General features: G+C 35.9%; 3 protein-coding genes and 1 long non-coding RNA gene across 4 annotated transcripts; 1 reads left to right on the forward strand and 3 right to left on the reverse strand.

The window, feature by feature from the left end:
* Window positions 1-3182: 3182 nt before the first annotated feature.
* Window positions 3183-3902, reverse strand: LOC110778784 (calcium-binding protein KRP1-like). The gene has a single exon (XM_021983344.2). It carries the CDS (start codon window positions 3659-3661, stop codon window positions 3329-3331), a length of 333 nt encoding a protein of 110 aa, XP_021839036.1. The 5' UTR covers window positions 3662-3902; the 3' UTR covers window positions 3183-3328.
* Window positions 3903-6987: 3085 nt separating this feature from the next.
* On the reverse strand, window positions 6988-8342 carry LOC110778782 (uncharacterized). Its single transcript, XM_021983342.2, has 3 exons — window positions 7869-8342; window positions 7549-7777; window positions 6988-7439 (listed from the first exon to the last, which is right to left on the reverse strand). Exons 1-3 carry the CDS (start codon window positions 8340-8342, stop codon window positions 6988-6990), a joined length of 1155 nt encoding a protein of 384 aa, XP_021839034.1.
* A 2193-nt stretch (window positions 8343-10535) lies between these two features.
* Window positions 10536-11438, reverse strand: LOC110778783 (uncharacterized). The gene is made up of 3 exons (XM_021983343.2): window positions 11124-11438; window positions 11035-11041; window positions 10536-10933 (listed from the first exon to the last, which is right to left on the reverse strand). The coding sequence occupies exons 1-3, from the start codon at window positions 11436-11438 to the stop codon at window positions 10536-10538; spliced, it is 720 nt and encodes a 239-aa protein (XP_021839035.2).
* A 1924-nt stretch (window positions 11439-13362) lies between these two features.
* LOC130459432 (uncharacterized) lies at window positions 13363-16529 on the forward strand. The gene is made up of 3 exons (XR_008918824.1): window positions 13363-13802; window positions 14377-14444; window positions 15392-16529. It is a non-coding gene; the product is annotated as an uncharacterized lncRNA (long non-coding RNA).
* The last annotated feature ends 6678 nt before the right edge of the window (window positions 16530-23207 follow it).

Genomic DNA, 23207 nt, shown 5'->3' on the forward strand with positions numbered 1-23207 from the left:
ACAAATTACTAAAATTTCGTCTCTAAATTAAAACAGAGATAAAATTGTATATGGAGTTTCAAAAATTCCGTCTCAAATTTGTAATGGATTTGTAAAAATCCTGTCTCATTTTTTTTGAGACGCCCTCTATAGAGACGTCATATTTCTGTCTCAAATTCATCTCTAAACATCAGTTTGAGACGGATTTAGACTACATAGAGACGAATTTCTCGTCTCTATAAAATGATTATTTTGTAGTGAAGTAAAAATAATAATATAAATACACACTAATCCTATCCAACTCAAATATATTTAAGTTTAGTTTAAAGGCATATCTAATACTTAGTTAAGATGGTAAGCTTTCTAGTATACTTTTTGTTGGTCTTTTGTTTGAACCCTAACAACAACATTAATTTTATTTATAAATGTTAAAAGCACACCCTACATGTCATTGTCGATGTGAGGCCTTGTCATAATTTTAAAAGGTGACACATTAGCAGCTTTACATACTTTGTCTTAGAGATTTAATTAATAGTATAGATTGATTTGATAACCTTACTATGAAACTTTTTTCTACATAGATAAATTAACAAACATTAGGTTCATTGGAGAAACTCTATTACGGCATTATGCATAGTGTGGACAAACGTCACAAACAAGCATCATAATTCATACTCATTCAATTAACAAACATGAGATTCACGGAGTATAACATCAATGTTTGTATGCAATATCATACTCCTTAAGAATGTTTTTTTAAATAATAGGTTTGGTATTTACTACCTTAAAAATACACCATTTTTGTATTTACTACCTTATGAAATTTTTATTTTAAATTACTATCTTAAACTTCCAAATATTTATTATTTACTACTACCTCCGTTCCTAAAAGTTCTTTACGCTTTCCGTTTTAGTCCGTTCCTGAAAGTTCTTTACGCTCCTACTTTATTCCATTTTTACTCCTATTTGGCCCACCATAAATTACCCACTCACAATACTTTAATATTAGTTTCCACCCACTCACATTGTTGGACAATTTATAGCCACTCATTTTTCATTTGTTACCCCACCATCACATGTTCACCAAAATTCCTTAATTACCGTGCAAATAGTAACCGTAAAGATCATTTAGGAACGGAGGTAGTACAACTTTACAATTTTCTCATTTTAAAATTAAGATATCTCTTTCATTTTTAATCGCTTAAAGCGATTCAAAGTTCATTATTTTCCTTTTTTCTATAGGGATTTCATTGAGAACAACATTTCAAAACAATTCGTTTGATGATTCATAAATATTATAAAACTTTACAAATAATATTTAATTCGTTTTACCTTTTACAAAATGTTAAAATCAAGATCCCTATATAATCCTTACACATAAATGAGAAAAATGAGTTTTGAATCACTTAAAATGATCGAAATGAAAGAGACATCTCAATTTTAAAATGAGAAAATTGTAGAGTGATAGTAAATACAAAAAAATTGGAAGTTTAAGGTAGTAATTTAAAATAAAATTTCATAAGGTAGTAAATACAAACGTGGTGTATTTTTAAGGCAGTAAATACCAAAAAATATATGTTGATGAGTTTCATTTGCACCACCACATAGCTGAAATATACTGTCATCACATATTGACATCTTAATCAGTCTGTCTCTAGTTTTCAGCTTATGATTAATGGCTAACCAAGCTATAAATTGATGATTTGGAATAGCCATCTTCTCCCATATGCAACTATCCCAACAGACCATGGGTATTATTAAAAAACATTGTTTAACATATGTAGGTGTTTTTATTAAGCAACTAATTTTACCAATACGTTATTTATCATTTTTAGCTGCTAATTTTTGAATTTTAGTTAACTTATCAATTTAATCATTTTTTCAGTTAGGGTTGCCAGACATATGTAGGTTCTTTTTGTTTTTTTAGGGAAACATAATCTAAGTATATATGTATGCTTTATAAATTCTCATTTACTAGCATGTTACAAGGACATTATTTAAGGTTGTTTTTCCGATCTTCAGTAACCACGCTTAGTGTCACGGTCCGAATGTAAGGAAGGTTGGATTCTAACACTTAGCTTGCTACCGTTTGTCCTTTTATATAGAGTTAGTTGCCAAATTTAAGGTACTTACAGCTGTGCATAAATAAACAACATCATTACTCATAGTCCATAGCCCATAGCCCAAGTGGTATTGCCCATTTGACTCATTTGCGCAAAAAGAAAGAAAGAAAAAAAAAAAAAAAGACATAGTCGAAACTCGAACTATTATTATTATATAGGCCCTAAATGAGCAGTAATGAAGAGCAGAAACCATGTTTGTATAGTGCCATTATTGTGCAAGATTAGATAAAAACACAATATATTGTCCCCAATAATGTAAGGCAAAACGGCCCAACGTCATCTAATATTCTACCGATTGAGACAAGTCCAAGGATAACGCCAGTAATAGGCCGGACCACGATGGCCACTGGCAGCTAGCTAGCTCTCTACATACTGATCGAGAAGCGGTTCACAAAACTGCTAAAAAATGAGCCACCATTCACCAACAAGCTAAGGCTGAAGACGAGGCCGGGACATAGACAAGACAAGGCTCTGCAGAATTAAGGGGATGGCTAGCTCTAAGTGATCGATGTTACCTCTATAAAACAAACTTAATTAAGCTATGAATAGTACGATTGAAGAAATTAACTTCCCCTACTTTCTACAATTATACCTAGTTAAGGGTCATCTAAGACACCACTTGTGAATTTTAAGAACAGAAGTATATATGCTACGGACTTGTACTTAAGAGTATAAGAAATCACTTACAAATTAAGAAGAAATTAAAAGATCGAATTGAAGTAGTCCGTATATGCTAAGGATTTGTACTTACGAGTCTAAGAAATCACTTGTAAATTAAATTACGAGCACAAGAATTTAAGTCGTATAATTTGTACTTAAGAGTCCTAGACATATATTACTTATAAATCAAGAACATATATAATACCTAGCTACGGACTTTGTACTTGAGAGTCTAAGACATCACTTATGGATTTTTTGTGATATGTTTCAATGTGAAGTTCAACATGTACAAGAAATCAACAACATAACTCACTAAGCATACATAATATACATATATAGTAATCCTCAAATTAAGAAACTTTATTTGCATGTCAATGTTCAACATGTAAAATGAGTAGTAGCTAGCACAACAAGCTAATATATTAATCCCAATGCAATTCACTATGGAAGTAAATACATTGCATGAGTTTAATGAAGGGGAAATTAAAACATTATATATGATTTAGAGAAATTAAAGTCTAACAATGATAATCCTTTGAAATTTAAGAAAGATAATTAACAAACCATTAATTATAATTCATCATCCAAAGCCTTGATTCATCCATGAGACCAGGACTTAACCTAAACATGAGAATACAAAACTCCATTTGACTAAGAGCCCCATCTCCATCAAGGTCACCTTCGCTTAACATGCAAACAAACTCATCATCTCCCATATCATTCAAACCCAACAAATATGAGTTCCTCTTCAAGCTCTCGAACGTTATAACCCCTTTTTCGACATCCATCAATAGTAGAAACCCGTTACACAGCTCTACAACGAATGCCTCCGCACCTAGTCTTGCAATCATGGATGGGAAGTAATCCTCGAAATCAAGCAAAGCGTCGATTAAAGCCATTTCTACCTTTTTTTTTTTTTTGGGTATGTTTAAGCAAAAGTAGTGAGAGATATATCATATATAGAGAGTGAGATAAAGATGCTAGAGGAATGAATTGAAGTTTTTACAAATAATGACAATGAAATGATAAAATTAGTGTCATTCTTGTAGAGATACAGATTCGTTTTTGTTTCTAAAATTTTATGAGGTTATCAGGAGGAAATCTCTCCTTCCTGGAAGTTGCATTGGATGATGGTAAGTTGTAAGTTTATCAACGTCTTTATCATGATGAGCAACGTAACATAAACGGACAATTGGTCTTTCTACTTTGCATCTAGACAAAACTTAATACTTCCTCTTCCCTTTTCTTTTAGTTCACACGTTTTGACTTTTGATACTATTCATTCACTCTACCTTAACTGTCTTTTGTAACTGATTTACACTTAAGAAAAAATCAAAAACATAATAATAAGGGAAGTTTAAATTGTAAAACATTCTAAATTTTTTGACTTTATGTAAATAAAATAATAAATGAATCTACTGTACAAGAGTTTGTACTGTTATATACTGTACGTTTTATTATTAAAAATGAAGCTTTTTTGTAGCACTTTTTAGGATACATTTCAGTGTGTTTTGGAGTTTCTTGAGTTGCATTTATGAGAGGAGGTCCATGAGGAAGTATGTGCATTTATGGAGTATGTGACAACACAGGTTGAGTCCAACGTAAGGTACATAAGTTTAGGGTATGTATTTGACTATACCGGATGATTAGTTACACTCAAAACAAGTAAGACATCGTTTTTTAATTTCAAAACAAGTAAGACATCGTTTTTAATATCATGAGCTCTCTGAAATTGTCCTCGATCCACTTTAATGATTTGATTTTAGGTTGCGTTTTGATACACGACATTCATTTGAAATAGTAGAATTCCATTTCTAGAATTGAAATGATGGAATTCAATTCCAAATTTTGTGTTTGGGAAACATGAGAATTTCAAATTCTACTACATTGTTTGGATAGATTGAAATTTCAAATCCAGAATTTCAAATATGACATTCAATAAAACATAATAGGATCCAATCTAATACACATAAAATACTAAAATGCTACCCGTCAACACATAATAAGATCCAATCTAATTTTTGATCATCCGGTAGGTTCTTGAGCATATCGAACTCATCATTTGTGCCATTAACGAACCGCTTGACATCCCTTAAGACTTGGTGGCGAGAAAAACCTAGAACGCTAGACACCACATCATATATCTCTTGGCTAGTTGGTCTTGGAGGATTTCGTGACATGCTCACGTACTCCTTGAAAGATTCAGCAAAACTACTAACCGCATCAGCAAGACGATCTCTCTTCAACCTTTTGTTTGACACTCCAGATATTGTTTCGGAAGTACTCCCAACTTCACTTTCAGTCTCCATTGCAGTAGTTGATTCACCATGTTGCTCTGCACCTTCACCATTAGCTCTATCCATTGCAAATAATGTGCAAATATCTTCCCAATTTTCGATGAATTTGTTCAGAAAAGCAGAGGCGGCTAGGACTTCCCGTCCATAGAAAAATAGAATGAACATAAATCTCTACATAAGCATAACGGTCATAAACAACAACAACAGCAGCAGCAAAATAATTGCCATAACAACAGCAGCAGCAGCAGCATAAACAGAAGGCATCATCCACAATTATAATATTGTTATCAGTTGAAGAATTGTAACAACACAAGCAACATCAATTGGAAAAAGTACCCAAATTTCCATCTTACCAATCAGAATATCTCATTCTCACTAAAGACTAACTTAATCCAATCAGAAAATATATATCAAGAATGCCAAAGATGAATATAATTAATCTGAGAGCTACTACCTGTCCAGACTTAGAAGCCGCATCACCAATTCAAATAATGCTAACAACATGGCCATATTCCTCAAACGGAGGAAATGTAACATCTATTAATGTCATTCGTCAAATTAAGTAAGCAACTGATCCAGTTCATGTATGTGAAATGCAAATTTATAGAGACTGCAGAAAACTGTATCAACACTATTGCAAAGTAGAAAAGTTGATTCCTACTGCAATGTAAAGGACAAATTCATTTGATAGTTCATTTTACAAATTGTAGTTCCCTCCAAGGAAACAGCAACAATGTCATCAAAACCCAAGACTTTGTTAATATCAAAAAGAGTATAAGGAAGGCATCCCCTCCAAAAACAAACATCAGGGCCTTAAAAACAACTCAAACAAGGGAAAAAAACAACTTCAAAGACAAACCAACATAAAAAATCAAACAAAAACTTATGCAGGAAACAATTTCATAGCAACATCTAATCTGAATTGGCTAGCAGAACTCTGAACACCAGACTCTTGACTTAAGAGTTGTACGTTCATATTTTTCTAAGGCACACCAAACAAATCCTTAGATTATCACAAACCTACATACATGTTAAACACAAAGGAATTTTCAAGTTTCCAGTTGACAGGCCCAAGCAACAAGTTCAAATCTGTAACACTTCTTTGTGAGGGGAGCAGCTGACTACAGCAACGTTTTAACAGGTACTTAGGCTAGAGTTTCATCTATTTGATCATAGTTTTTTCCAGACTTGAAGATTGCAAGTAATTGTTCAGCATACTATGAACATCAAAGTTTATTGAAGATATATGAGGTTATGGTAAAAAAAATCAGTTAGAAATTCAGAATAAAGATTCTGAAATAAATCAGTTGCATCATCTAATAAAAGAGGCAACTCAAAAGCGAGAAAAACTCCAAATTACCTGACAATATGTTTGCCATTCTTTGAGGTCTTTTGTGGGTATCACTACCATTTTCTTTTCTTCATCCCATTTGAATTTTGTGTAGGTACGTATTTTGGAGATGATAGCATAGTGTCTCTTCCATACCTTGATCCGGTTCTTGACATGATCTATAGTGACGGACATAGCTAATTCCGCCCTCAACTTATCTACCACGGCTTGGTAGGCTTGGGACTTGAAATCTCCATCGCCCTTATTTTCTTCGTTAATTTGGTCATAAAGTGTTGAAGTGAGAATGCCGTCCATTTGAGAGTTCCATGTGACGTATCCCTTTTTCCGGGTGGGTGGTGGTAAAGTAGGCTCTTTCCCTTGTCTTCTCATACCTGAAAACTTAGTTAGAACAAGCAGCAAGCAGGCAGTAGAATAAGCAGCAGCCAGTAGAATAAGCAGGAAGTAGAATAGCAAATAGCAGGAAGTATGTTAGAAACTAAAGAAAACCAGAATTCAGATGCTGAAGAGAGTTTCTGATGAGTATGATAATAGGCAGTAGAAATATTTCATCATTACATAAAATATTTTATCATTACATTCAAATAAGTTGAGCCCTTCGCTCTAGATATTCATCAAACATATTCTTAGCAAGGTCATCTCTAAACTCATTCCATTCATTAGTTGAACGAGCGGTTAAAATATAATCATCTTCTTCATCTTCTTCGTCTATTGCTTCCATATTTAATAGGTCTTCTTCTACCTCTTGCATAAGACTTGTTTCTTCCATGTTTTCCTCCCTTAAAAAGTTATGGAGGATGAAGCAAGCATTCATGATTCTAATTTGAATTTTTTTGGGGAAGAAACTAGCATCTCTAAGGATACTCCAACGCTTCTTCAACAACCCAAATGCTCTTTCAATGGTATTTCGAGCGGATGAGTGCCGCAAGTTAAAAAGCTCTTTGTAGTATGTAGGAGTGTTCCCTCGCCATAAATTCAAATGGTATCGAGTACCTTTGTAAGGAGCTAAGAAACCTTCAGCATTAGAAAAGCCTAAATCCACAAGAAAATATTTTCTGCAATCATAAAATTTTAACATTTTAACTATTGGTTTGAACCCACATTACCTATTGATTTATTATTAAAAAAAATTAAATCTTACTTCTAGGTACTTTTAGACCATTAGGCCTCCGAAGAGCATCACGAAGGACACGAGGATCAGATGTGGATCCTTCCCAACCAGGTAGAACATATGTGAAACGAATGTTTGGATCACAAGTGGCTAAAACATTGGTGCTAAGATCCCCTTTCCTATCTCGATAACGAGGGCGCCGATCCTCGACAGAGACCGTCATTTTAATGTGTGTCCCATCGAGAGCTCCAACAACACCCTAAAATTAAATTCTCAATCAACAATTTTAAGATATATTTGAATATTACAACTATAAGATATATTTGAATATTACTATTATAAGAAATTACCTCAAACCACTTCCATTTGTTATCGTCAGCATAATTAGTGTTGTGGTCTATTTGCTTGATATAGTACTTTCCAAGCTTGAGCATTGATGCTAACACTACGTGAAACTGGCGACTCACCGTCTCACCAGAACGAGCATAGAGGGCTTGCATTGTCCTGTTCTTCAAATCATGCCAAGTGTATGAAGGAATAAAGCCACTATTTCTTTCACCGTGACATTTCGTGGTCACTAGCCCCCCCTTAGTTTGCAAAACATGACATAACTTCTCAAAACGACATATGTCGAGACGAAATTTCTCTCGACATATCCTATCAGTCCTTAAAGTGTTCATCCATGTAGCTCGTCTTTGAGCACGGTCGCATTCATTCCATGTTATCTCATTTATCCTATACCTTTGACCATACCATGCCCCAACTACTACTATAATAAAACCTACAACGGCCATAGCTAATTCTATATCTTCATCGTTGTCCATTGGGTGCTCTTGTGACTCTTATATACTCATTTCATCCGACATTTTAAACTGCAAAAAACGTGACTCTTGTTTGTTACATATTAATATTTTTACAGGACCTATTCTTAGATGATGAAACGCCTACCACATCACATGCCCATCCCATATTTTAACCCTTGCAGTATTATTTGTGCTAAACCTATACAAGTTTACATGAAAATCCCCCAAATACACAACTAATTCCCAACATCATTCAATCATACAACATCCTTCAACTTTTAAGAAAAATAAGCAGAGGCAGAAAGACAATTAAACTAAACATATCTCGCCAATTACACTGTAATAATACTCTATTTATATATATGTAATGTAATATAACAACAAGTTATAATACACCTTCAATACAACATGATGAACTTATGGTTATGGTTATGCAACCAGAATAATTGTTAACAACTACAGAAACATGAAGGCAATAAAGGCCCAGGTTAATGACCATGGTGCTTTGAAATAACAGACACAAAATCGGGCCTTAAACATACTGCAAATCACCAGGGTGCTCAATGGTTGTCATAGTTGTTTTTAACAAAGGCAAAAAACAAGGAAAAAAAAACAACAGGACCTTTAGAAAAGCTAAGTGAAACAGGATACAAAGTTACAAAACATACAAAAATCAGATACAAACCCTTTAAAAACTGCAAATATACCCATTCTCCATTCAATTAAAATGCCACCACACAGATGAGTATTCCAAATTAAATTGCCACTCAAGAACAATGTATTCCAAATTAAATTCATATAGATCGAGAAAACGGAGATGAATATCATAATATACCTGTTGTTTCGCACAAATCAAACTCTAAGCTCGCGTTTTTCCGCAGAAATTAAAACCAAAGCTCGCAATTTTTCGGACAAATCAAACCCTAAAAATCGAAATTGGAAAAAAAATGTATTAATTAACACACAAAAAAGAGTAATTCAAGTAATCATTTTATTAATCAAGAATTGACTGAAATCAAACCCCAAAAATTCGAAATTGGGGGAAAAACAAACCCAAAAAGTTCGAAATTTGTACCTCAAACATCGATTCGCGTTGAAGACTGAGATCAAGTGGCGAGGCAAGAGAGAGAAAGCATGGAGGCTGAGCTCAAGTGGCGAGGCAAGAGAAAGAAAGCTTGGAGCCTGAGCGGTGAGGCAGGAGAGAGAAAGAGACACGAGAGAGAAAGAGACAGACGTGATTTTTGGGATTTGAAATCCCTTCTTTTCCCATGTCATTTAAAATTCCAGCTGTAACGTTTAAGTGTTAAAAGGCTTGGAATTGGGCCAAATCCAATTCCAAATCCTTTGCATTCCGAAACAATGAATTTGGCCCAATTCTGGGATTTGAAATGAAATCCTCTTAACCAAACAGGCCATTACGTTATTTGAAATTTGAAGTCCATTTTTCTATGGTGGGTGTTTGGTTATGAGAGGTTTGAGGGAAAAAAAAAGTTTTTTGAGCTGAATTAGAGGTTTGACTTTTTAAAAAAGCTAATTGGAAGTATTTGGTTAGGAGAGGTTTGGAAGAGAGTTTTGGGGTGAAAAAGCAAATTCTCAAAAAACTCAACATATGAGCTTCTTGCAATTAGAGGTTTGATAAAGTGAATGTAAAATGACTATCTTGTCCTAATATTGCCTAAAGTTACAACTTGTCAAGTTTAGCACCCTACACTATTTTCCTCCTAAAAACATTGGTCATGCCTCCTTCATTTCATTGCTATTGCAACTCGTTTCTTGTTGCAATATTTTATACTTCCTTCGTTCCTTAAATATTGCATTATGGTTGACTTTACGCTTCCCAACGCATAATTTGAATCATAATATCTCGAATTATGTATAAGTAAAAATTATAAAAAAACATATATTTGTTGTGAATAAAGAGGAGAGAGAATAGTATTGAGTGTCTTATTCCATATAGTACCGGATATATATAGGATACAACTAGTGAGAGTTTTGCTGAACCCCAGAATATTCCGGAGATATTGACTTGGGTATAATGCGCATCCATATTATATTTCAAACGCCCCCCTTGGATATCCATTATACAAAATTAAAATTTCTCTATTAAAATAAAATATTTCCTACTGCGTGTACGATGCTGCCTCATTAAAAATCTTACCAGGAAAATCCAGTGGGAAAAAACCATGGTTAAGGGAAAAAGAGTGCAGCGCGCATCTACTCCCCCTCATGATTACATAACTTAAGATCTTTCAGACGACGCAATCCAATATAGTAAACTAGTTTCTTAAAAGTAGCAGTTGGAATCGCCTTCGTAAACAAGTCTGTCAAATTTTCACTTGAACGATTCTGTAGAACCTGTACATCACCATTCTTCTGCAGCTCATGGGTGAAAAAGAATTTTGGTAAAATGTGTTTTGTTTTATCGCCTTTGATGTATCCATCCTTGAGTTGTGCAATGCATGTTGTATTATCCTCATACATAACTGTTGGAGCTTCTTTCCCTGTGGATAGACCATAATCTTCTCGTATATGTTGAATTACATACCTTAACCATACACATTCATGACTAGCTTCGTGGATAGCTAAAATTTCTGCATGGTTAGAAGAAGTAGCTACAATAGTTTGCTTCATGGAACGCCAAGAAATGGCAGTACCACCTCATGTGAAAACATATCCTGTTTGTGATCGAGCATTATGGGGATCAGACAAATACCTTGCAACTGCAAAACCAATTAAGTCTTCTTTAGACTGTTTAGAAAAGAATAAACTCATATCTTTCGTTCCTTAGAGGTAACGAAGTACATGTTTTATCCCATTCCAATGCCTTCGAGTTGGACATGAGCTAAACCTTGCTAACAAATTCACAGAAAATGATATGGCAGGTCTCGTATGACTAGCAAGGTTCATCAATGCCCCTATTGCACTTAAGTATGGTACTTCAGGACCAATGATTTCTTCATCGTTTTCCCGATGGCGGAATGGGTCTTTATCCACATCTAGTGATCTTACAACCATTGGACTACTCAGCGGACGTGCATGATCTAAAGAGAACCTTTTTAGCACCTTTTCTATGTATATTTTTTGATGCACAAGGATTCCATTCTTTAGGTGCTCCATTTGTAGCCAAAAGAAAATTTTGTCTTTCCAAGATCTTTCCTCTCAGATTCTTTCTTCACGTATTCCACTGTATGTGAAATCTCTTCAGGAGTCCTAACGATGTTTAAATCATCAACATACACTGCAATTATTACAAATCCTTTCTCAAATCTCTTTATAAAAATGCATGGAAAGATGGGGTCATTCTTATAGCCTTCTTTTAACAAGTACTCACTCAGGAGATTATACCACATACACCCTGATTGTTTCAATCCATAAAGAGATCTATTTAATTTTATGCAGTAATAAATTCTCGAGAACTAGAATTTGTTGCTCCTGGGACTTTATATCCTTCTGGGACTCTCATGTAAATGTCATTGTCTAGTGGCCCATATAAGTAGGCTGTGACTACATCCATTAAACATAAATCAAGTCTTTCTCTTATTGCCAGACTGATAAGGAATCTGAAAGTAGTTGCGTCCACCACGGGAGAGAGTGTTTCTTCATAATCGATTTCAGGTCTCTATGAAAATCCTTGTGCAACTAAACGTGGTTTGTATCGCACAATTTCTCCATCTTTATTCTTCTTTCGCACAAAGACCCATTTATGTCGCGTCCCACTAGTTTTACACCTTTAGGTGTACGGACTACTGGTCCAAATACTCCTCTCTTTGCAAGAGATTTTAATTCTGCCTCAATTGCTTTCTTCCATTTTGGCCAATTATCACTATGTGTACACTCTTCAATTGACTTTGGTTCTTGATCTTCATTTTCATCCATAACATCAACTTCTACATTGCATGCAAAAATTTCATCGATGTCGATTTTACTTCGGTTCCATTTTATTCTAGACATGACATAATTAGTTGAGATCTCTTCATATTGTCTGGTACCTTTCTTCATTCGTCATGTCTAAAGTCTCTTATGGAGATCCTGCATAATTCTTTGCTTCCTTGGTCTGTCTATTATCAATCGCCGCTCCTTTTCTTTTACAGGGATTCTTATCTTTGGAACCAATAGGTCTACCACGCCTCATGCGTGTTGTAGACTCACTAGCAGTTTGATATTGTCCTGCTGGGAAATATATTTTAATTTGAGCATTTACAGCTGGTATATGTGACTTGGTCACTCTATTTGGGTCAGTAAATGCGCCTGGCAAATGATTTGCTATGCTTTGTAAATGAATTATCTTTTGTACTTATAATTCACATTGTTTAGTACGAAGATCAAGATGAGGCAATGATAATTCATTCCAACTGATTTCCTTTTCCAGCTGTTTATTTTCTCCCCCTAATGTTGGAAAGATCGACTCATTGAAATGACAATCTGCAAATCGAGCCTTAAATAGATCCCCTGTGTATGGTTGTAGATATTTAATTATTGATGGAGATTTAAATCCAACATATACTCCTAACCTCCTTTGAGGACCCATCTTAGAACGTTGCGGTGGAGCAATTGGAATATATACATCACATCTAAAAAAATTCAGATGGGAAATGTTTGGTTCATGGCCAAAAACCAAATTGTGATGGGGAGAACTTTTGATTACTCATTGGTCTAATGCGAATTAATGATGGTGCATGTAATATAGCATATCGCCTAGTAGATATTGGGAGTTTGGACTTCGTAAGTAATGGTCTAGCAATCAACTGGAGACGCTTGATTAATGATTCAACTTGACTATTTTGTGTATGAGCATGAGCTACAGGATGTTCAACACTTATCCCAATGAACATGCAATAATCATCAAAGGCTTGAGAAGTGAATTCACCAACATTATCAAGACGAATTGCCTTCATAGGGAAGTCTAGAAAATTTGCTCGCAATCTAATCAACTGAGCAAGTAGTCTCGCAACGCCAGGTTACGAGTAGATAACAAGGATACATGTGACCATCTACTCGATGCGTAATTTAAAACCATAAAATATCTAAATGTTCCTGTGATACTCCGTATTTTTATGTCGCCCTATTTTATATTTCAAGGAAATATACGGAGTTTTACGTTTTAAATATTCAGAGCAATGTTACATTTTAAACAAGAGTATACATATTATAAAAGTTATTTTAACCTCAAAGAAAAACAAAACGTTTTATTTCAAGAAAAAAATAAGGAAACAATTAGTTTACAAGGTTACGATTTAGAAAAGGAGTTTAGATTAAAAAGGAGTTCAGATTATAATTTCCAAATATTTTAAATTAAGGGAAGATCTGAATTTTATTATAAAGAAAACCCAAAACCCTTATTTATATCCCCTTCTCGCGTAGTGTTGTTTCCTATTCTACTGTCGCCGTTTTCCTTCTCTACTCGTACCTTGTTCCTGCGATCTCGCCACACCTACCATTGCTGCCGAATAATCTGTACTCTCACCTTCTCGCCTTCTATCGGTACTTCTTTGTGTAGCCATCACAACAGCAGCAACATCAACCGCAAGAAGCAGCGTTGCTGCTGCGTGTTGTTGTTGTTGTTTGTCGTGTTTCATCTTAATATTTAGATTGTTGTTGTTGTTTAATCATTGCTAATGATTACTAATATTTAAACCAAAGGCAAAAGTCAGATTTTTTTTCAACTACCTAGGTCTTGGTTGTTTTTGGAATAGTAAATACCACGTAGAATATTTTGAAGTGTGTTAAGGTTATAATGATGCCTTATTGCTACGTGTTTGGTTGATTACTCTATTAAGCATTTGACAATTCTAACTACTATAATTAGTGTCAGAATGGGAGTATGAAGTATAAAATTAAGTCATTATGAAAAGAAGTACATGGATCAGTTTACATTTGATTTATTAAAACCGTTTTAAAAACCTCTTAAAGTACTACGTTTAAGTGAGTTTTGTTATCAGATTATAAGAGCCTAAAAAAATCAGATTGTTAGGTAGATATATAAATCTGATTTTTAGTACTTTAGATGTTAATTTATGTAATCCAGAAACTAATTGTATTATTATACAATTTTTAGGTACCAAGTTCGTAGAAGGGAGATTCTAGCTAGCTCGTTACCCTTAATCTGTTTTCGTACTTCAAAAGGTACGTACTAGTCCTAGAACGTACTTGTAGTATTAGTGGCATGAGTAGGCCTTAGGATTATTTATATTTCAATGAATGTGTGGTGATGCGTACACTTGGGATTATGTCGTTGTTTGTTTATTATAAGAAGCAAGCATGATCTTTCATATTATTGTCTTTACAAGTTTTACTATTGTCAATTAGACTAAGTTTAGACATAGTATGTTAGGAGGTCTCTCAAAACCTCTGAGCCAAGGACTAATGGCCTAATAATGAGTGTCGTAATTGTTTGATCACTCGTCCTAAAGGAATTAAAAGAGAAGTCGTGTTTCTTATGTTGCGTATTTATATTTTGTTTAAGGTCTAAACAAATTGAATAACAAGGAAATTACTAAAGCACTTAAAGTGAAAGGAATGGCTTGTAAGCTCTCAGAGATAATTTCTCGAGTAGTAGTATGGGTAAAGGGACAATCTTTGTATTAGTATCCTGCACTCTTTATTATGCGCTAGGGCGCTTTTACCTACAGAAATCGAGTTAACTAAGTAGTTAAACTTCCTAGAGAAGGTACGTCAAGGACTCTTCTCGGGGGTATGCATACTGATTCAAGGGTTGTTTATACTAGAGGACGCTCTAGTAAGTTTAAAGTTACATATTCGAAGGCACGTCTAGGACTCTTCGATACTCTTATAGGATCGTTAGGTGCGGTCAAGGACGGCCTATGATCAATCTTTTATATTACAATGCCAATTCTAATTCACATAAATCAAGGTTGAGTCGGTAAGTTAGTGTCGTGTCCTGAGGTGCATTATTTAATAGTATTGAGTGTCTAGAGTGTTTATTACTAAATGATTATTGCTTTAGTGCGTATTCAGCATTAGCTGACTTGATCTTTGTTGTTGTTGGCCATGTCTCTTTATATGATGGCCCTGCGGTGAACCATAATTTCACTTGGGATTATGGGGAGCAGGCAATCTACAGGTTTGCAAATAAGCATGCATGGGGATAGATTTTTGAAGTACCTTTTCCCTTTAAGTATTACATTAGTTTTGGATTTTAATTTGTTGCAACTGCTTAACTTAACTTATTTCTTGTGTTGGAGTTTGGATTTAAGAAGGGGCCTATTGAGGTCTCCATATTGTATTTGAAATATTCGTTTTAAGACTTCCGCTGTTTATTTTCAAAGTTAGACTATAAAAGGTAAACTGTTTTTTTTTTTTTTATTTAATTATTTCATCTGCCTTATACGTTCCATCGTGGCAGTAACACCCCAATGTTTCTCTACTCTCAAATATAAGGTGTTTTAAATAGGGAGGATTATGGGGGTGTTACAAAATGGTAGCCAGAGCTATTGGTTTCAGTCTTACTAATGTCATTCTTGAAAAAAAAAAAAAAAATTATTTAATTTTGTTTTCAAAGTTTACGAAATAAAATGTTCCTTTACTAAGGGTGGAAAAAGGGAGTATTGCATATAGACTGATCTGTTAAAGTGCATTAAATAAGTGATTAAGATGTCTAAGTGATCGGCATATTTGACATTATCACGCACACTCAATTTGTTCGAGTTTTTTTGTAGCCTGTTAACTGTACATGTATTTCGTACAATTGAAGTTAGTAATTATATTGGAATCTTAAGTGTGGGTATTACATGAACGATTTGATGGTTAGTTTAACTGCTAGTGTTGTTTCATTATAAAGTGGTGTTTATACACTTCCTTAGACTAGTTGTCTATGCTTTGATCCGCAATACACTATTAGTCCTTTTATCCTTTTAATTAGGACTATTTGAGTAGTAAGTTGAGCACTAGTATTAATCGTATTAGTGTGGAACGAGAAAGAATTATCTCAATATAGTGAGATTAGCCATGATATGTGAGCTATAAAGCCATATTCTAGTATTTAGACAGTATGGGATCATTGTATGATCTATAGGGATGTGTTTATTAATTAGTTAGGCAGTTTAAAAGTACCGTATGATCAAGTGTGTTATTTCATTAGGTTGTTTGATAATGCAAGGTATTAATTAAAATGGCTTTCTTATACGGGTATAATTGTCTACTTGATGTGTGTATAAGCTACACAAAGCTTTGACTTTATTTGTGATGTCATACATGTGGTTGTTACTGTATGTAGTAACAAAGAATAATGATGGAGTCGAAAAATGATGGAGTTAATAGATGAAATATAATAAGTATCCCTGTAGTAGTTGCTGAAGTAAAATAAAGGCACACGACTGTATGTCTGTATCAGCCCTCCATTATTCAATGGGCTACTCCCATTTTACTATCGTACACGCGGTTAACCTAGTATATGTTATTAGAAAGTGTAAGGCTAGTTTTGGATCCTTTTAAAATATATGTTCGTACAAATGGGACTTATATCATTAGAAATAGTATTTTGTTCTTACGACTAATCTATGTGTGAAGTTAGTCTTAACTTTGACAAGTTAGGAGTAGTACTATATATATATTTATATAATTTTTTGGTTACTTATGGATTAAAAAAAAAAAAAAAAAAAAAAATCTACTTGAGAGAAGGGAAAATGGCACGTGTAGTCTGGTATGATTGCATAGTGAAACTTAATTTAAATCTATAAATAAGCGTTCCGCCTACCGATGCAGGAACTAATGGCTGGCCGTGGTAGACGGGTTGATACCGAAATCCAAGCTATGAGGGATACGTTAAGGCAACTGATTCAGGTTACGCAGAACCTGGCTCAGAATAATCTTGGGCATTTACACCAACCTCACCAAGATGTAGCTGGTGAACTATATAAGAAGATAAGCATGAATAAACCTACATACTTCACCGGAAAGGGGGATCCAGCCGCCCTGGAAGATTGGTTTCGCGAATTCGAGCGATTGTTTGAGACCCTCAACTGTCCGGAAAATTTGAAAGTACCTAGTGCGGTGTTCTACATCCGCGAAGAAGCTGACATGTGGTGGAATCGTGCTAAAGCGACCCTGCAGCAACAGACAAACTTTGGCTGGGAACAATTCAAGATCGCTATTCGTGCAAAGTTTCTACCTCCCCATGTCAAGAAGCAGAAAAACCTGGAGTTCATATCTCTGAAGATGGAAGGGACAAACATGACAGTTCATGAGTACCACCAAAAGTTTATTGATCTTATGAGGTTCGCACCTGAAACTGTCCCAACTGAAGAAATCAAGGCCCAAAAGTTTGAATTGGGGCTATCCTATGAACTTCAAGAGAAACTGTCTGGAGAAAACTTCACTTGCATGGATGTCTGCTATGGAAGAGCTGCCCATCTGGAGGGTATAAAGCTAAGGAAAGAGGCAAGCTCTGTTGGGGATAAGAGGAAAGACAACCCTGTTCAAAACCATCAGCGATTTGATAAGAAGCCCAAGTTCGGGAATAATTTCAATGGTAGTTCACACAGCAATGGCAAGCAGCCGAATGGGAATCGCTTTGAAGGGAAAAGGAATGGGAATGGTGGTCAAGGCCAACGGTACCACTACTGCAAAAACTGCCCAAACAACCACCCAGGAAAAGACTGTAATGGGGAATTAGTGGAGTGCAACAAGTGTGGAAAGAAAGGTCACCGACGCTATGAATGTTATTCCAATGTTAAGAACACTAATGGCAATGGGAGCAACCAAACTCGTTCAGGCAATGGGGGAAATGGTAATCACCAGTATAGGAATGGCAACGGGAATCAGCAGTACAAGAACGGTAATGGGAACAAAGGTTACAATTCTCAGCAAGGCCAAGGATTCAAGGCGAACGAGAATGGAAATGGAGCCAAGCCTAATGGTAACGGAAACAGAAATGGCAATACACCGGGAAAGCTCAACGTGATGAATAACCAAGAGGCTGGAGCGTCACATGATGTGGTGACGGGTACATTTTCTATTAACTCAACACCTGTTAGAGTTTTATTTGATTCAGGAGCTTCATATTCTTTCATTTCCAGTTCTATTTTAGAAACCTTATACTTAGATAATCCGAAATCTGTGTCTGTTCCTATAGCTGTTCCTTCTGGGGAAATAATAAATTGTAAAAAGTGTTACGATGGGGTAGAAATTTGTATTGCTGATGCTATTTTTCCTTCAAACCTTTATGAATTTCAGTTGGGTGGTCTAGATGTTATTTTAGGAATGGATTGGTTAGGGAAATATCAGGCAAGGATAGATTGCCAAGCGCAAAAAGTTGAGCTAAAAAGCCCATTAGGAAATGATGTTTCATACCAGAAGATTGGGAATAAACCAGGGGTGAGAATCATTAGTGCTTTGAGACTAAAGAAGTATGTTCAGAAAGGTTCTCCTCTATATTTTTGCTGTGTGAGACGCATGGAGGAAGAAGTAGTCTTACTAGAGGATATCCCAATAGTGAACGAGTTCCAAGATGTTTTCCCTGATGAAGTTCCAGATATGCCACCTAAGAGAGATGTCGAGTTTACCATAGATCTAGTTCCAGGCACAGGACCGATCTCTAAGGCACCTTATAGGATGGCACCTGCCGAGATGAATGAGTTGAAAGGTCAACTAGAGGAGCTGTTGGATAAGGGGTATATTAGGCCTAGCACCTCCCCATGGGGTGCACCCGTATTGTTTGTGAAAAAGAAGGATGGAACCCTTAGGCTATGCATTGATTACCGTGAACTCAATAATGTCACCGTGAAAAATAAGTACCCTTTGCCCAGGATTGACGATTTGTTCGATCAGCTCAAGGGAGCCGGAATTTTCTCCAAGATAGACCTTCGTTCGGGTTACCACCAAGTCAGAATAGTTGATCAAGACATACCCAAAACTGCCTTTAGGACCCGTTATGGCCACTATGAGTTTACAGTGATGCCTTTTGGATTGACTAATGCCCCAGCCGTGTTTATGGACCTAATGAACCGTATCTTCAGGCCTTACTTAGACAAGTTCGTGGTAGTGTTCATTGATGACATTCTCATTTATTCTAGAGATCGTGAAGAGCACGAGGGACACCTTAGAACCACCCTTCAAACACTTAGGGATAGCCAGCTGTATGCAAAATTTTCCAAGTGTGAGTTTTGGCTTGAAAAAGTATCATTCTTAGGCCATTTTATTTCTAAGGAAGGAGTGTCTGTAGACCCTGCAAAGATAAAGGCTGTGAGTGAATGGGTTGCTCCAAAGAATGTCACTGAAGTAAGGAGTTTCTTGGGTTTAGCCGGGTATTATAGAAGATTCGTGAAGGACTTTTCGAAAGTAGCTAGACCCATGACCAATCTCATGAAAAAAGAGACAAAGTTTGAGTGGACCGAAGGCTGCGAGCATGCTTTCCAAACATTGAAAGAGAGATTGACTACAGCACCAGTATTGACTCTACCTGATGGTACAGATGGCTTTGAGGTTTACAGCGATGCGTCAAAGAATGGATTAGGTTGTGTACTAATGCAGAACAGAAAAGTGATAGCCTATGCCTCTAGACAGCTAAAACCATATGAAGCCAACTATCCCACTCACGACTTAGAACTTGCTGCTATAGTATTTGCTTTAAAGATATGGAGACATTACCTGTACGGAATAACTTGCAAAATTTTCACTGATCACAAGAGCCTGAAATATATCTTCACCCAAAAAGACCTCAACATGAGACAAAGAAGGTGGTTAGAATTGATCAAAGACTACGACTTAGACATCCAATACCATGAAGGAAAAGCCAATGTAGTAGCTGACGCCCTTAGCAGAAAAACAAATCACAGTTTGAAAGCCTTGGTAGTTCCTGATGCACTTTGTGAGGAGTTCGAGAAGCTGAGTATTGAAATTATTCGTCCAGGGGGATTAGAAGCTAGATTATGTGCTCTAACAATCCAACCTACGTTCTTTCAAGAAATTCTAGTTAATCAACCTGGGGATCCTGAGTTAGAAAAAGTGAAGAAGAAATTGAGTGAAGGCAAGGCCGAGGGGTTTGTAATCCATGATGATGGTAGTGTCCGATATAAGGGTAGATGGTGTATACCCCAGAAATGTGAAGAGATCAAAAAGAAAATCATGGACGAAGCACATAGTACACCGTACTCGGTACATCCTGGAGGAGATAAGCTTTACAAGGATCTAAAGAACATGTTTTGGTGGCCCGGAATGAAAAAGGAGGTAGCAGAATTTGTGTCTCGTTGCCTGACATGCCAGAAGGTGAAGCATGAGAACAAAAGGCCCCAAGGAAAGATTCAACCTTTAGATGTCCCAGTATGGAAGTGGGATTCCATAGCAATGGACTTCGTTACTGCCTTACCCAAGACCCGAACAGGCTTAGACACAATTTGGGTAGTGATCGACCGATTAACTAAGTCTGCGGTGTTCATTCCTATAAAGGAAACCTGGAAAGTTGAAAAGTTAGCAAAGGTCTACATTAAGAATGTGGTGCGACTCCATGGTGTTCCGTCGGACATAGTTTCAGACAGAGATTCAAGATTCTTGTCTAACTTTTGGGAAGCATTTCAAAAGGCTTATGGTACTAAACTTCTGAAAAGTACAGCTTTTCACCCTGCAACCGATGGTCAGACCGAGAGGACAATTCAAACATTAGAGGCAATGCTCAGGGCCTGTGTACTTGATTTTCAAGGATCGTGGGAAGACCACCTTGACCTCATAGAATTCTCGTACAACAACAGCCATCATGCAAGCATTGGAATGGCCCCATTCGAGGCACTTTATGGAAGAAAGTGTCGAAGTCCTGTTTGTTGGAGCGATATTAGCGAGAAGATTATCTTAGGGCCCGAGTTAATCGAGGAAACTATAAATCAAGTCAAGATCATTCAAGAGAGGATTCGTGCGGCCCAGGATCGTCAGAAATCGTATGCTGACTTGAAAAGAAGGGAAGAACAGTACAAAGTTGGTGAAAAAGTTCTTTTACGAGTTTCACCCATGAAAGGCGTAATGAGGTTCGGTAAAAAGGGAAAGTTGAGCCCAAAGTTTCTAGGCCCATATCAGATTTTAAAGAAAGTTGGCCAGGTAGCCTATAAGCTAGCTCTGCCAAATGAGCTAGATCGCGTGCACAATGTTTTCCATGTGTCACAACTTAAGAGATACATCCCAGATGCTTCACACATTTTGCAACCTGAGTCAATCGAGCTAGATGAGTCACTGTCCTATGAAGAAAAACCAATCAAGATATTGGACAGAAAGGTTCGGAGTACAAGAAATAAGGATGTTAGTATCGTCAAGGTCCTATGGTTGAACCAGGTAACTGAAGAGGCCACTTGGGAAGCCGAAGATGACATGAGGAATAGATACCCAGACCTATTTGCCAAGGTACGATGAGTTCCGGGGACGTCACTCCTTTTAAGGGGGGTAGAAGGCGTCCGAATTGTCGCCCATCTTTTATGTAGTTTTAGTAAATTCTGAGGATAGTTGTGTGCTTTATATGTTCAGCCTATGCTTTCCACCTATTATTTTATATCAAGAATGAAACCTATAAGTTTTCTCTAAGTTTTCACAAAAACTAGAAACCCCAAGTTTCGAGGACGAAACTTCTTTTAAGGGGGAAAGCCTGTGATACTCCGTATTTTTATGTCGCCCTATTTTATATTTCAAGGAAATATACGGAGTTTTACGTTTTAAATATTCAGAGCAATGTTACATTTTAAACAAGAGTATACATATTATAAAAGTTATTTTAACCTCAAAGAAAAACAAAACGTTTTATTTCAAGAAAAAAATAAGGAAACAATTAGTTTACAAGGTTACGATTTAGAAAAGGAGTTTAGATTAAAAAGGAGTTCAGATTATAATTTCCAAATATTTTAAATTAAGGGAAGATCTGAATTTTATTATAAAGAAAACCCAAAACCCTTATTTATATCCCCTTCTCGCGTAGTGTTGTTTCCTATTCTACTGTCGCCGTTTTCCTTCTCTACTCGTACCTTGTTCCTGCGATCTCGCCACACCTACCATTGCTGCCGAATAATCTGTACTCTCACCTTCTCGCCTTCTATCGGTACTTCTTTGTGTAGCCATCACAACAGCAGCAACATCAACCGCAAGAAGCAGCGTTGCTGCTGCGTGTTGTTGTTGTTGTTTGTCGTGTTTCATCTTAATATTTAGATTGTTGTTGTTGTTTAATCATTGCTAATGATTACTAATATTTAAACCAAAGGCAAAAGTCAGATTTTTTTTCAACTACCTAGGTCTTGGTTGTTTTTGGAATAGTAAATACCACGTAGAATATTTTGAAGTGTGTTAAGGTTATAATGATGCCTTATTGCTACGTGTTTGGTTGATTACTCTATTAAGCATTTGACAATTCTAACTACTATAATTAGTGTCAGAATGGGAGTATGAAGTATAAAATTAAGTCATTATGAAAAGAAGTACATGGATCAGTTTACATTTGATTTATTAAAACCGTTTTAAAAACCTCTTAAAGTACTACGTTTAAGTGAGTTTTGTTATCAGATTATAAGAGCCTAAAAAAATCAGATTGTTAGGTAGATATATAAATCTGATTTTTAGTACTTTAGATGTTAATTTATGTAATCCAGAAACTAATTGTATTATTATACAATTTTTAGGTACCAAGTTCGTAGAAGGGAGATTCTAGCTAGCTCGTTACCCTTAATCTGTTTTCGTACTTCAAAAGGTACGTACTAGTCCTAGAATGTACTTGTAGTATTAGTGGCATGAGTAGGCCTTAGGATTATTTATATTTCAATGAATGTGTGGTGATGCGTACACTTGGGATTATGTCGTTGTTTGTTTATTATAAGAAGCAAGCATGATCTTTCATATTATTGTCTTTACAAGTTTTACTATTGTCAATTAGACTAAGTTTAGACATAGTATGTTAGGAGGTCTCTC

Source organism: Spinacia oleracea, chromosome 4 (assembly GCF_020520425.1).
Source record: "Spinacia oleracea cultivar Varoflay chromosome 4, BTI_SOV_V1, whole genome shotgun sequence".
Lineage (NCBI taxonomy): Eukaryota > Viridiplantae > Streptophyta > Magnoliopsida > Caryophyllales > Amaranthaceae > Spinacia > Spinacia oleracea.

What these genes read in the sequence shown, in the direction of transcription:
- LOC110778784 (XM_021983344.2), bottom strand. Translation starts at nt 3,661, where the DNA reads ATGGCTTTAATCGACGCTTTGCTTGATTTCGAGGATTACTTCCCATCC.
- LOC110778782 (XM_021983342.2), bottom strand. Translation starts at nt 8,342, where the DNA reads ATGGACAACGATGAAGATATAGAATTAGCTATGGCCGTTGTAGGTTTT. An exon ending in ACAAATGGAAGTGGTTTGAG is followed by an intron (nt 7,778 to 7,868) that starts GTAATTTCTTAT and finishes ATTTAATTTTAG; the next exon opens with GGTGTTGTTGGAGCTCTCGA. An exon ending in TGGTCTAAAAGTACCTAGAA is followed by an intron (nt 7,440 to 7,548) that starts GTAAGATTTAAT and finishes TTGTGGATTTAG; the next exon opens with GCTTTTCTAATGCTGAAGGT.
- LOC110778783 (XM_021983343.2), bottom strand. Translation starts at nt 11,438, where the DNA reads ATGGAGCACCTAAAGAATGGAATCCTTGTGCATCAAAAAATATACATA.